Here is a 12,667-nt window from a genome sequence, read left to right as displayed (position 1 = left end):
ACTATTTCTGCTTCTTCTGATATCCACCAATGACTTTTCTTAAGCACAAAGTTACTTAACAATTTTTTCTTCTCTATCATTATTGATATTGCACATTCTAAAGGTGAGATTTTAAATTCAAAATGCTCTAAAATTGAGGGCACGACAAATAAGTTATGGGAATCAAAACATGAGGAGAGGGTGTGGGTCAAATTTAGTCTGTAAATGACTTTTATGCTGCAAAGGTGGTATTAGTTGCTGCAACTTCTAGAGTAATTCCAGAGGATGCTCTGAATTATGGCACCTATATCATGACTATTTTTAGACTTTGCTGCAGATCTTGCATCTGCTTAATACTTTCACCCATCTTCTGATACCCACCATGTGCCTTTGCTTCTCTTGAAATGAGGAAATTCTGCCCCAGGTTGCAGCAATCCTTTTTTTCGTGCAAATGCAGAAGATGGATAAGCAAGGGGGCCAAGATGAGTCTCATAATAGGAAAGTCATCATAAATGTATTCAACATTTTACTCCCTTAGATTGTTTTTTAGATTTTTCTTAATCTCTTTAACTTTCATTTTCCCCTTGCAAATACAAATCTTATAGTTCTTTAAAATTCAAAACACCATCACAATTTTGGCTAAGATTTTATTAGCACACATTTGCAAGAACATAAAATCCATAGACAACCCTGCAGGTTTCAGAGCCCCTTCAGAGCTTCCATATTTTGAATTCTGCCTTTTGTATATATTGGTTGTCTCAGTCTGTCCAAGTAAGTAAAACTCCAGCTTGAAAAGCAAATACACTACGTGGTGAATAATAATAAAAAAAAGAGATGCTTAATACTACGTTTTCAAAGTAGTCTATTTGCTATACAAGGCTAAATAACCTAAAGTCAAAACCAAAAATCATCTCCTCCACTGCTCCTTGTACTTGCTCTCTCTCTGCTTTTTAACCGTAACATATCCATGACACTGCGTGCATATACGTCTCGCAAATTAACATTGATATTCGAGTCACTGGATGAGTTCTTTGTGAGTTTCTTTAAAGCTTCACGCTGCCGAAGAGCAGCTTCTTTTATCTTCAGTGTAAAATAACAAGCAGAAAAACGGTCATTTATTATAGCTATTGGCAAAGCCAAAACTAGTATTCCTGATAGTATACACATAAAGGCCACTACCTTACCAATGGTAGTGTCTGGTCGAATGTCACCGTAACCAACAGTTGTCATGGAAGTTGTTGCCCACCACCAAGCGCCAGGTACGCTTGTGAAAGTTGTGCCTGGCACTCCTTGCTCAACAAAGTACTCCACAGTGGAAAATATAGAGATTCCTACAGAGAGGAAAAGCAGCAAAAGGCCAACCTCCTCGTAGCACTGTGCAATAGTCATTCCAAGAGATCGCAAGCCTGAAAGACAAGAAATGCTGTCAATAGGTTGATTCATGTAGCCATCTTTATACCTTGGCGAAACATCTCTTATTTGAAAGCTGACTGCCTTATGCTTTTGCTTTGGCCACTAGTAAACACACCTTAAGAAAAAGGGGTGCTGGTCTTTCCCGCTATTGGGAAAATGTGATTTAAAAAGAAACAGATTAAAATGTTAGATTGAACCACTGACATCATCTGAGTATCCATAACACAGAGCACGGGAATTCTCCTCATTGATTACTGTTTGAATGGCAGCATACGATTTAGAAAAACTATCTAAACTTGATTTTAAAATTAACTTATACTTAAAATTATCCATTTAAAAACACACTGAAAACATCTGCTCCTTATTTCCTGTCTGAATGTGACAAGCTCCTATTTCCCAGCCATTGTCAATTTTTTCTTGGACTTAGGAGCCCTCTGTCCTCAAATTTCTGTTCCCAGGTGGGTGCTTAGAGTCAATTCAGTCACCCAGTCCCTTGTTGTCTGCTAACGACAGTTTTCAATCCTTTTATAGTTCTCACAGACTCTCTTTGAACCTCTCCCCCAACCTATGATATCTTTCTTTAACTGTAGACATCAAAACAGGCACCATATTTCAGCAGCAGCTGCACTTGTGCCAAAACTGGAGGTGACAGCAGCTCCCAATTCAAACAAGGGATTGTAAACTCCCTGATGTCCTGCATCAGTCCCATCGCCCCTGAGCTGGGCAAGGAGTTCATGCTCAGCTGACTGTTCCCCACAACCTTCCGTGCTCTTTTTAGAGCTGCTGCCTCAAGCTAGACTGTGGGCAAACAAAGCAGGGAAGTAAATCTGTAACAGTGCAATGGATGAATGCTGTACACATAAACAGAGGAGGAAGATAACAGGGCATCAGCTCTGCTGAGATACATGGCAGACTGAGATTATCTTTTGAATCACAAGTGATTTTGGATTTTTTTAAATCTTATTCTTTAAAAATGTTTTCTTTATGGAAGGAAAAAAATACAATGCTTACAAATTACCCTCCATGGTGTACCCTTCCACCTCAACGAGCGTTTGCAAAATAGCTTGGCGGACCTCTGCTTCTGCTTGCAGACTTCATATGCCCATTGGAGTAATTAGCAAGCTGATGTGCCTTACCTTCCATAATCTCAGACTAAAATAAATTAAAATTTTCTTCTTCCTTTTGGCTCTATTTCTTTTCCCCTTCAGCTCTAAAGGGTTTTAAAGGTTTTGTGTATGTACAGCAAAGAGTGGAATTATCTACTAGAGTTTGTAGAGAATGTTTCTTTTTTTGTATTTTCTTCTACCCACTCCAGTTAAGAGCTTAATCACATCCAGGTTTTATATTACTGAAACTATGGCCTGTTGGTTACGATGTTTATTACAATGAAACAGTTTAATTTTGCAACACAAGGGGAATAAGACATATCAATGTAATCTTTTTTCCTATTAATACAACTGCCTCCACATTATGAAAATACACTGTCTGGCTAAGATTAAAGCAGTGTGAAAGCTGTGTATATGACAATTTTAAGGAACCAGATCAAACAGCTCTCATACTCCAAGGAAATCAATATCATCCACTGCCCTGCAAAACTTAGTATTGAACAAGGTAGAAGTCCTTTCAAGTGATCTATGAGCAAGGGGTTCCAATTTAAAATTGTTGGTACCACTTCTCTTTAAAGCATAAATGAGTACTATAAAAAACAGGGTTTGCGTCTTGTGATGGACCCTGAGAGAAAGTGAAAAACTGCAACTTTCACATAAACCAGGAAAGGAAGAGAGAGGAACAGGGCATAAGGAGGGATAAAGAGAAACAGGACAGTGACTGCTACCTCTTTGCACTGCATTGATGAAATCTTCAGTAAAATATTTTTCCAATAATTAATTATTCTGACTGCTAAGGAGTCTGAAATTATCTTTATCAAAGAAAGATACTGAAAAACAGGAGAAGGTGCAGAAAAGTATAATAAAAATGATTCAGTGTCTGGAAAAACATAGCTCAAGCTGCCTCAGTTATTAAAAAGAAAAACAGGTACTAAAGCACTATCTTGGTTATCAGAAAAAAAGTTACTAAAGAGCTCTTAAATTTGCTAAAGTCAAAGGAAGAAACAATGCCTGGATCTTGAAGTTCAAAAAATTCAAAATAAAAACTTGTGGTGAGGGTGAGAAATGACTAGAATGAATTATCAGTGAAGTGGTGGTTCTACATCTCTTAATGTCTTCAGATAAAGTCAGGAGACTTCTTCAGATGAACTTATCAACCAACTCATTGGACTATACAGCACATTCTAAGCAGGAATCAGGGTTGATGGTGTAATTCTTCAAAAGAATAATCCTGTATTATAACTTTTTAAAGTGATGTGTCTGAACCCTAGCAACCAGCCAGACTAGGGCTGTTCCAGCATGGACACCTCAGCAAGCCTGACGACTTCCTCTGAGACCTCCCTGCCAGGAGCTGTAAGAACTCGTGCTGGTACACAAAGTGCAAAGGCCACAGCCATAACAGTGCCAGCGTGGCACCAGCGTGATGCAGGCGTGCAGCCCCAGCCCTGGGACCTGCAGGCTTACACGGGAGGAAGGCGAAGGATTCCTGCTATGCTGATCGACTTCCATCTCTCTATTGCCCAAAGGGAGTTGAAAATACAGGACTGGTTTTCAGGAACTTCAGTTTAGACCCAGCACTTCAATCCAGATCAGAGGCAACCTGGCCCTGAAGGCAAGAAAAAGTCCACAGGCTTTCTCAACTTTTGCCATTAAAATCCTGAAAGTGCTGAAGTTTTGCTTTTTTACGTATACAGAGGCACCTCATCCTGACAAACACTACAGTCTTCTCTCAGACATATGTCCCATTGCCATCACAAGGCAGGTGCTCACCTCCTACTTCTCAAGGAGTCACTCTACAAACGCATCCCAGAGAAGGACCAGCACGGCGTCACACAAAACATGGCCATAGAGGGAAGGCAATAGATGAGGAGCATCAGAGAATGCAAAAAATGCAGGTTCACCTATTCCTGCAGCCATTCAAATCCACTATTTCACTGTCTCAGAAGAGTCTTCTCACTCTCTAGCTACAGAGTTTCTAGATAGGGATACTGCTAATTTTTTGGTCGTTCCTTGACAAACTATAGCACTTTGGATAAATAATTAACATTCACTCCAATGTAGCCCAAGTATCTCTGTACCCTCCTGTTAGCTGAGCTCAGCTTTCAAAGGGGTAGAAATGAATCTTCTATTTCTTTGTCTCTTCCCCAGGAAATCTGCCATTTTGTTAAAAATAAAGGAAAAAGAATAGACTTGATTATTTTTCCTAACCCATTTTTATCTTTAACAGCAGAACCAGGCTCCTGTTAGGATCCCAGCTTTGCTGCAGGTCTGCACAGTATTATAGAGACAATGTCCTGCTTGTGCCTGGCCATGTCTCTGTCTTTAAGTGGCCAGCACATGAGGCCTCGGTGATAGGTTGCTGGCTGCAGCCACATATTTTCTGACAGATGCTCAATGCTGTAGCTTTTCTTCTCTCTTCTGCTCTCATGCCCCTTTTGCCACACAAAACTGGTGAGCAACGCATAAAGCTTTGTCTGGTCTGACAGTGCAGGAGCCAGAGAGAGGCTTCACTGGGAGGAAGTTTTAAGTTGCCAGAGCTAAGGCAAGACAGCAGCAGAGGTGTGAATCCCACCCCAGACCCCTGAGATCTACCAAGACTGCCTATGTGTGTTTAAGCAGGATGCTCGCTGTGTATGGTAATTAGGAAGATTCATCTTATATTAGCAACTATAGTTAAGGATGTTTAGAACTGTATTATCAAAACTGTCTTCTACTACATACTTCTAACAGTCAGAAACCAGGCTTCAGATCTGTTAGTGTATTTTTCTATTTTTAATCGCTATGATTAAATTTTTTCTTAGTAGCAGCACCTGCTCTGCGAGAAGATTGAGACTGTGACTTTCTACAGTTAAATGATACAGAAACTGCCAGATTTGATTTAGTGTTCTAAGCCTAAGTGACTAGCAACCCTGAACTATGAAAGAAGCAAGGACAGTGATAGTAAAGCTGTTCTGAGTTGCTTAAACAGATACTCTAGTTGCTTATAATTTTGTATGTTAAAACTGGTATTTTTAGTTCCAGTGTAAAGATGGAAGTTCACTCACAGATTAGGAAACTGGATTTTGAAGGAATTAAATAATTTCTTTTAACCTAACATGACAATTAAATTACTAAACTCTTTATGGCACTCAATATTATGATACAAACTGATGTGGTAATATTTTAATGAATTTAACTTTAGAAATAAATAGATATAAAAGTCTGGACTATATTTGAAAGTTAGTACACCTGATGTTAACAGCTGTCAACAACTGTTAACAAATTATTGTTAATAGCTATTGTAAAAAGTGGGTGGCAGGGCCTCTTGCAAAGCAACTGTTTTCAGTGTCTACTGTAATAAAATTATAATGAAGCAAAAAAACTCATTGACAGACTGGATCATATTAGCCGTCTTTCAACTGCTTGCTAAGGAACAGTTATGCACCAAAATAGACATAATTTGCAGTAGGGGAGTATGATAAGACACCTCCTAAACCACTATCATTATTCTTGGGAGCCTTAAAGCTACTCCCTGCCATTGGTATGTGGGTTCACCTCACTTCAGTGGAACAAAAATAGAGAGACACATGCTGCTGTCTCATACTATACAGGCCACCTGGGTGGGGCCAGTTCACAAAGATGGTGGAGAGCGTCCTCCACAAAATGGAGAAGCATCACCCCATTCTCTTCATGCCAGAGAACCCTGGAAACACTGCATTGAATGCCATGTAAGAGAGATCATCACCATCTTCAGAACAGGCTAATATTACTGGACAGGACAGAGACCATGATTTACTCTTATGGCTCTGATTCTTCAAAGCTGAACTTTTCTCCTGCCAAATGCAGTGCCATAGTCAGCACCAATTTAAATGGGAACATAACTAAGACATTTTGAAAATGCCAAGCACTGGATAACATCACAGGATGGACAGGTGTTGGGGGATTATGGCTGATATTGTGTCATATAGCCAGGTATACACACAACATGAGGTAGTAATAAAAAGGGGAGGGGAAACTAACCCTTTCCAACTTCCTCTGATAAATTCTCACTTGAACATGTCACCTTTTATGTCTTCCCTACACTACTCCAAGGGAGTAAATGGCAGTGTTCTCGCTCCGAAATGCACTCCACTTTCCATCCATCTCCTGACCTGTGGGGAGCAGTCGGACACAAAGGGCCCCACGCTTACCGACGGGTGAACTCTGATTAGCACTTCTAGTCTGTGCTGCAGGTAAGTCCAATTCAGTGAGCAGCTCCCAGCTGTCCTCAACATATAATACAGATATCAATGTGTTTAAGATGGCCAGAAAGGCCATCAATCCTTTGGTCGGTATGATTTAATTTAAACAAATTTCTTGGAACATTCTCTATCCATTAGAGTCTTATTCTTTTGGGGGTCTAAGATGTAGACAAAAATCATGAAATACTTCTTTGCACACTCTTTTAATGAAACACACTGTGCTAGGTAAGTATAAGCAGTCAACAGTGGACTTTTGACCATATAAAAAGTGTGGGACAACAGTCACTTATTGTTTCTTCCCATGTTTCCTTCCTAACTGAGTCAACTCAAATACAGATTTGTAAATAAAACACTGGTGAACGATTTAAAGTGTGCAACTTTGGAGTCTGTTTTTGTAAGTGCTCTGTGCAAAGAATATACACTGGCTTTATGGAGAACTAAAAGTTAATGGAGAAATTCTCCACTGCCATTCAATTATTGATGTCCAAAAATAAAATTTTTACAAGACATTATTGTTAACATTAGATTGCATAAATTGGTTAGGCAGAAATACACACAAAATTGGGGACTTGACTCATGGACATCTGTTATAGGTAGCAACAACTAGAAGTATCACTGCCATGGCTGAAAGTACCTGTTGAATGTCTTCCCAGCTTCAACATCCGCAGGGCTCTGAGCAGTCTCAGCACTTGGACAATGCGCCCCACATTTTCCAGTTCTTGAGAGCTCTCCCCACCACACAAACTCTCTACTAGCAGGGTGATGTAGAAAGGTAAAATAGCAAGGAGGTCTATGATGTTTGCCACACTCCTCAGGAAGCGACACCGATCCCGTGTACATAGGAATCTCAGAACAAACTCCACAGTGAACCATGCAATGCACAGGTACTCTAGGGCATCCAGTAGTGGTGGTGCCAGCCAGCTTAGCTCTACTGAAATCAAAGCCATGTTGGCAATGGACACAACAACAAAAGCCATGGATAGAGTCCCGAAAGTCCTGGCTGCTGTAGAAGAGCCAGGCTTTTCCAAAACTTCCCAAAGCTTCTGTCTGATATTAGGACAGAGGCTACCAGAAAAGTCCTCTTCTTCATCTTGGGCATCCAGTTCTTCTGCATCTTTCTTGATGTCTAAGGCTTCACTCAGCTCCTTCCTCCTGAAGTACCTGTCCAGGAACCCCCCAAAGAGATTTTTAGTACTGACATGACATTTTTTCTTATCCTCTACCATGTGAGGTGTAAGAACACACATGAAAGTGCACCTTAAATGAACTCAGAAAACCCTGATGTCAAGCATGTGGTTGAGCATTTTATTTATCTGAGACCCTATAGTATGTTCCCACTGACTCAATGTTCCTATTCCTCCACTTCATATCAGTGACAGTTTGTATGCACAGAGTATTTCTATAAAATTAGACCAGACCAAAGATATAATCTGCATTTATTCTGGTAGGGCGTTATTCATATGAGCAGTGTTGACTACAGTAGGATTAGGTGCATGACTAATGTATTCTTGTAAGGAATTCTGGCATAACGAGACTCTATGTTTCTAAATTGTCCTCAATTTTATGAAATATATTGCATTTTTATTATATTGATGCATATCTGCAACACTAAAAGGGAAGGCATAATAAAAGCTATGCAGTTTATGTATGAAGTACTGATCAATACATGCTAAGATGACAAAACATGTTATCTTACTTTCTTCAAATATTTAGATCCTCACACAAAGTGTGCAAACATCTTTCCTGAGTAAATACTTCAGATTGTAAATGCATAGCTAAGTGCTTTGTTAGAGCAAGGATATATTTATGGAACGGTTTCATGAAACAAGGACATTCCTAAAGTACAGTGAAAAAAATCCTTTTTTTATATATGTATGTTTCTTGACTGCTGCAGATGTCAAGCCTTAGACCAAGGGGCTAGGCAATTTTGCCTTGATTTGATGCACGTTTACCCTTGCATATGTTGGAAAGGTGTGTAGCAAATTATACCACCAAAGAAGTAGGAGCTTTCAGTTACACCCACAGGGGATGAAAGAAAGGGATCAGAACTAGGATCCAGCTCTCTCAGCTGCATAACTAGACCATACTGGGGTAGGATATGTCTGCCACCCTTTTGTGGGCTTGTTTGTTTCCCTTTAATGATTTTGACACAGGTGCTCTAGATAAATAGCATTCATACTCTTTGGAGAATTCATTTCCTCAATACTAACAAATAAACCAGTAATACTAAAAAGGAGGCAGAGGGAAGAAAAAAAAATATTAACTGCAAATAGAATTAGCAAAAACATCCTGGGGGTGGTTCAATCAAACCCCTCTCTTTTCTGAGCTGCCTGTTACAATTTGTCTCCAGTGAGCTATGTTCCCGCTGCTGCTGCCCCCTCCCTGTAAGCTGCTACATCCATGTGCGATACTTCCCATCAGGGCTGTTGGCTCCTCCTGGAGCCATGCCACCCACATGCAGCCTGGCAGGTGACCACCCCCCTTCTGCCTCCCCAGCTGGGACCTGAAGATCCTCCAGAAGGGCAAGTGTGGGGTGGGGAGGCTTCAAACCCTAGTGGCTCCAGGCCTGACTCCACATCCAATCCCCTCTGCCTAATACTACCCAAAGCTGGATGACACTGCAAGGACACCCCTGCTTTCACAACCCTTCTCATCTCTGGCAATGTCCCTTTCCATTTTGAGCTTCCAGTACCAGTCTGAAGGTGGTGCAGGTGGATACAGACCCTGCTCCTGCCAGGCTCTCACCATCTTGCCCCGACTGTTAACTTGTCCCTCACAGTAAATAAAGGTCAATAGTGATTTCACCCAGCACACTTCCTCCTGTTTCCTATGCCCATCCACCTCTAAAGTAGGATTTCAGTGCTGAATTCATCCAGTGTTGGGCATTACACCTCTTTCTTTTCCTAATGCTCCGTCACCTCACCTTCCCCACGCTGCTGGATCTCTCACCTGTCTGTCCTTGCAAGAACAGTCACCACTGAGCTCATCCAGCCCACACTCCCGCACTTCTTTTCCCAGAACTCACCGGTCTCGGCAGCAGGAATCGATGCTGAGCTCATCCAGCCCCCAGTACTGGATCTCTTGCAGGAAGGAGAGTGCACAGAGCTGCTCCATCACATGCAGTCTCCCTGTCTGGTAGTAATTCAGGATGTAGTGAAATGCCTGTGAGCTCCGGTCAAAGAAATATTCATTCTCCACTAGGTTGGCATCGTCACAAAGCTCGAGAAGGCCAGAGGCCACATCCCGGGCAGCAGAGACCACTACGGCCAGTTTGCCAAGACGGGTGTCAGGGTAGCAAGACAAAGTTTGCTGGGACATCACAAAGCGGCTGCCTCCTACATTGATAGTAAAGCAGTCCAAGGAGGGAATGACCTTCTGAAGCAAGGGCCCCTGCTCTTCCTCACTGGAGAAAACACTGGAGTCCAGGGAGCCCAGGGACGTGCTATTCCCTTGTTCCTCCAGGGATGCTTGGGAAGAAAGAGACATGCAGCAGGGAGGCGACTTCATCCTGTAGCTGCCAGCAGCAGCCCACACTCTCCTGGATTGAAAACACAACAGAGTTGCAGAGAATATAGCCCTGCTGGGGGTGGGCTGGGCCAGTTTATGAGTGTGCTACTTTCAGATGCCTTCCTTACTGTCCCAGGGGCATATCACTGTCCCCATTCCCTCCAAGTGATGTCTCCATCTGAGACAGAGATTAAACAGGGTGCTGAACAGCTCAATACTATCTACACCTGTGATGATAAAGAGGTAATAATGATACCTGAGACAATTTCACCTCGCCCTCTCCACACCTCTGGACAACTGGAAGTGCCTGGCACCATCTGTCAGCGACAACCCGCAAGGCCCCTTCCACTTCAGCATTAATCTCTAACAGCTTGATCGAGTGCCTGATGGAGCCAAGTGTGAATGAAATACAATCAAACGCAATGCTGGCTGCAGGATGGTCCCTGAATCGGGCCCTAAAGCCATTCGACAGCAGGTGGGTGAGGTGCTGCACCAAGCAGCAGTGGTGCCCCTCACTCGCATGGCACAGTCCTCCCACCCTTAAGTTGGTCACCCGCCGCCGTGCCCCACAGCCTGCCCCCACCTGCCCCACAGTGGCCTCCTCCTCCGGCCCCATGGTAGGCACCCTCCACCTGCCCCACATGCTTCTCCTCTGCCAGTCCCCCAGTGCCCTCTCTCCTCCACTCTGCAGCCTGCCCCTCCACCTGCCCCACAGCCCCCTCCTCCCGAGCCCCTCCACCTGCCCCTCCACCTGCCCCACAGCCCCCTCCTCCCGAGCCCCTCCACCTGCCCCTCCACCTGCCCCACAGCCCCCTCCTCCCGAGCCCCTCCACCTGCCCCTCCACCTGCCCCACAGCCCCCTCCTCCCGAGCCCCTCCACCTGCCCCTCCACCTGCCCCACAGCCCCCTCCTCCCGAGCCCCTCCACCTGCCCCTCCACCTGCCCCACAGCCCCCTCCTCCCGAGCCCCTCCACCTGCCCCTCCACCTGCCCCACAGCCCCCTCCTCCCGAGCCCCTCCACCTGCCCCTCCACCTGCCCCACAGCCCCCTCCTCCCGAGCCCCTCCACCTGCCCCTCCACCTGCCCCACAGCCCCCTCCTCCCGAGCCCCTCCACCTGCCCCTCCACCTGCCCCACAGCCCCCTCCTCCCGAGCCCCTCCACCTGCCCCTCCACCTGCCCCACAGCCCCCTCCTCCCGAGCCCCTCCACCTGCCCCTCCACCTGCCCCACAGCCCCCTCCTCCCGAGCCCCTCCACCTGCCCCACAGACCCCTCCTCCCGAGACCCGTAACCTGCCGCCGGCGCCCTCCTCCCCCCGCCCCGCAGCCCGCCCCCGCCGGGCCAGCAGCGGTGCCGGCCCCGGGACGCCCCGCGCTGCGGCCCGGCGGGCAGCGGCGGCCGCCGCCCTCGCACTTCGCCGCGAGCCGCTCGCCAAGCGGCACCGCCGCGGCGCCGCCGCCTCCCCCGGCCCGGGCCCGCCGCGGAGCGCGGGGAGCCGCCGCGGAGCGGAGCGGAGCGCCGCGCCTTACCTGCCGCTGCGCCCGCCGGCTCCCGCCGCCCCCTCGGAGCCTCCCGCTGCCCCGGCTCCAAACTTCTGGGCAGCGCCAGAGCGCCTCCACGGCGGGTCATGCGCGGCGGCGGGAGCGCAGGCGGGAGCGCGGGGGCTGCGCGCTCGCTGCGCGGCGGCGGCCGCGCCCGCGCCGCCGCCCTCCACTGCGCGTCCCCCGCCGGGGCCGCGCCGCCCCGGCCCGGCCCGGCCCGGCCCGGCGAGGCGGCTGCCCCCGCGGGCGGGCACCGAGCAGCCGCGGCGCGGCAGCGTGAGCCGCCCCCGCCCCGCTGTCGCTGCCCCGCGCCGCGGCTCCGCGGCGGCGGGACCCGCGCTGCGCGCGCTGCCCGGGGCGGCCGGGCGCGCTCCCCACGGGCGCGGCCAAGGGACAGCGGAGTCAGGCCCGGAGCACACGCTTCTGCGAGTAAGTTCACGGAATTATTTTGAGGGACACCCAACACTGTTAATATACATAATTAAAAAAAATGTTTCTAAATGTATCGCCATTTATGCCCGTGACCAAAAGTCAACAGTCACGTAAGTAAAACAGTCATTGTAAAGGCCAGGCAATACACATGAAAGTATGTATTTTAACTTAGCTACGTTGAGTCTTTTTTCAGAAATACTCTGAAATATCTTTTGCACCTTCCTGTGTTGACTTTGCAATTCCTCAGTAAAAGAGTGCAATAATTATATCCACCCCTGTTACTATTTTGCCTCTTCTAATAGGAAACAGTTATTTCTGGCAAATTATAAATGATTCACTTTGCAAACTTGGTTTTTTGCTGCCTCTTATTCTGAGCTAAGGTAGGCAGCTGTCTCTTTTGCCTACCCATGCTGCATTTTAGAGGAAGTCAAAGAAGTACTTTTTTATTTACATGCCAGTAAGTAAAATTC

General features: G+C 46.0%; 1 protein-coding gene across 1 annotated transcript; it reads right to left on the bottom strand.

Moving 5' to 3' along the window:
- Nucleotides 1-873: 873 nt before the first annotated feature.
- Nucleotides 874-11,801, bottom strand: KCNV1 (potassium voltage-gated channel modifier subfamily V member 1). Its single transcript, XM_067292284.1, has 4 exons — nt 11,754-11,801; nt 9,744-10,256; nt 7,353-7,879; nt 874-1,385 (listed from the first exon to the last, which is right to left on the bottom strand). Exons 2-4 carry the CDS (start codon nt 10,223-10,225, stop codon nt 874-876), a joined length of 1,521 nt encoding a protein of 506 aa, XP_067148385.1. The 5' UTR covers nt 10,226-10,256; nt 11,754-11,801.
- Nucleotides 11,802-12,667: the final 866 nt, after the last annotated feature.

This window comes from Apteryx mantelli, chromosome 2 (genome assembly GCF_036417845.1).
Source record: "Apteryx mantelli isolate bAptMan1 chromosome 2, bAptMan1.hap1, whole genome shotgun sequence".
In the NCBI taxonomy this organism is placed as follows: domain Eukaryota; kingdom Metazoa; phylum Chordata; class Aves; order Apterygiformes; family Apterygidae; genus Apteryx; species Apteryx mantelli.
This window is presented reverse-complemented; position numbering and strand designations above follow the sequence as displayed.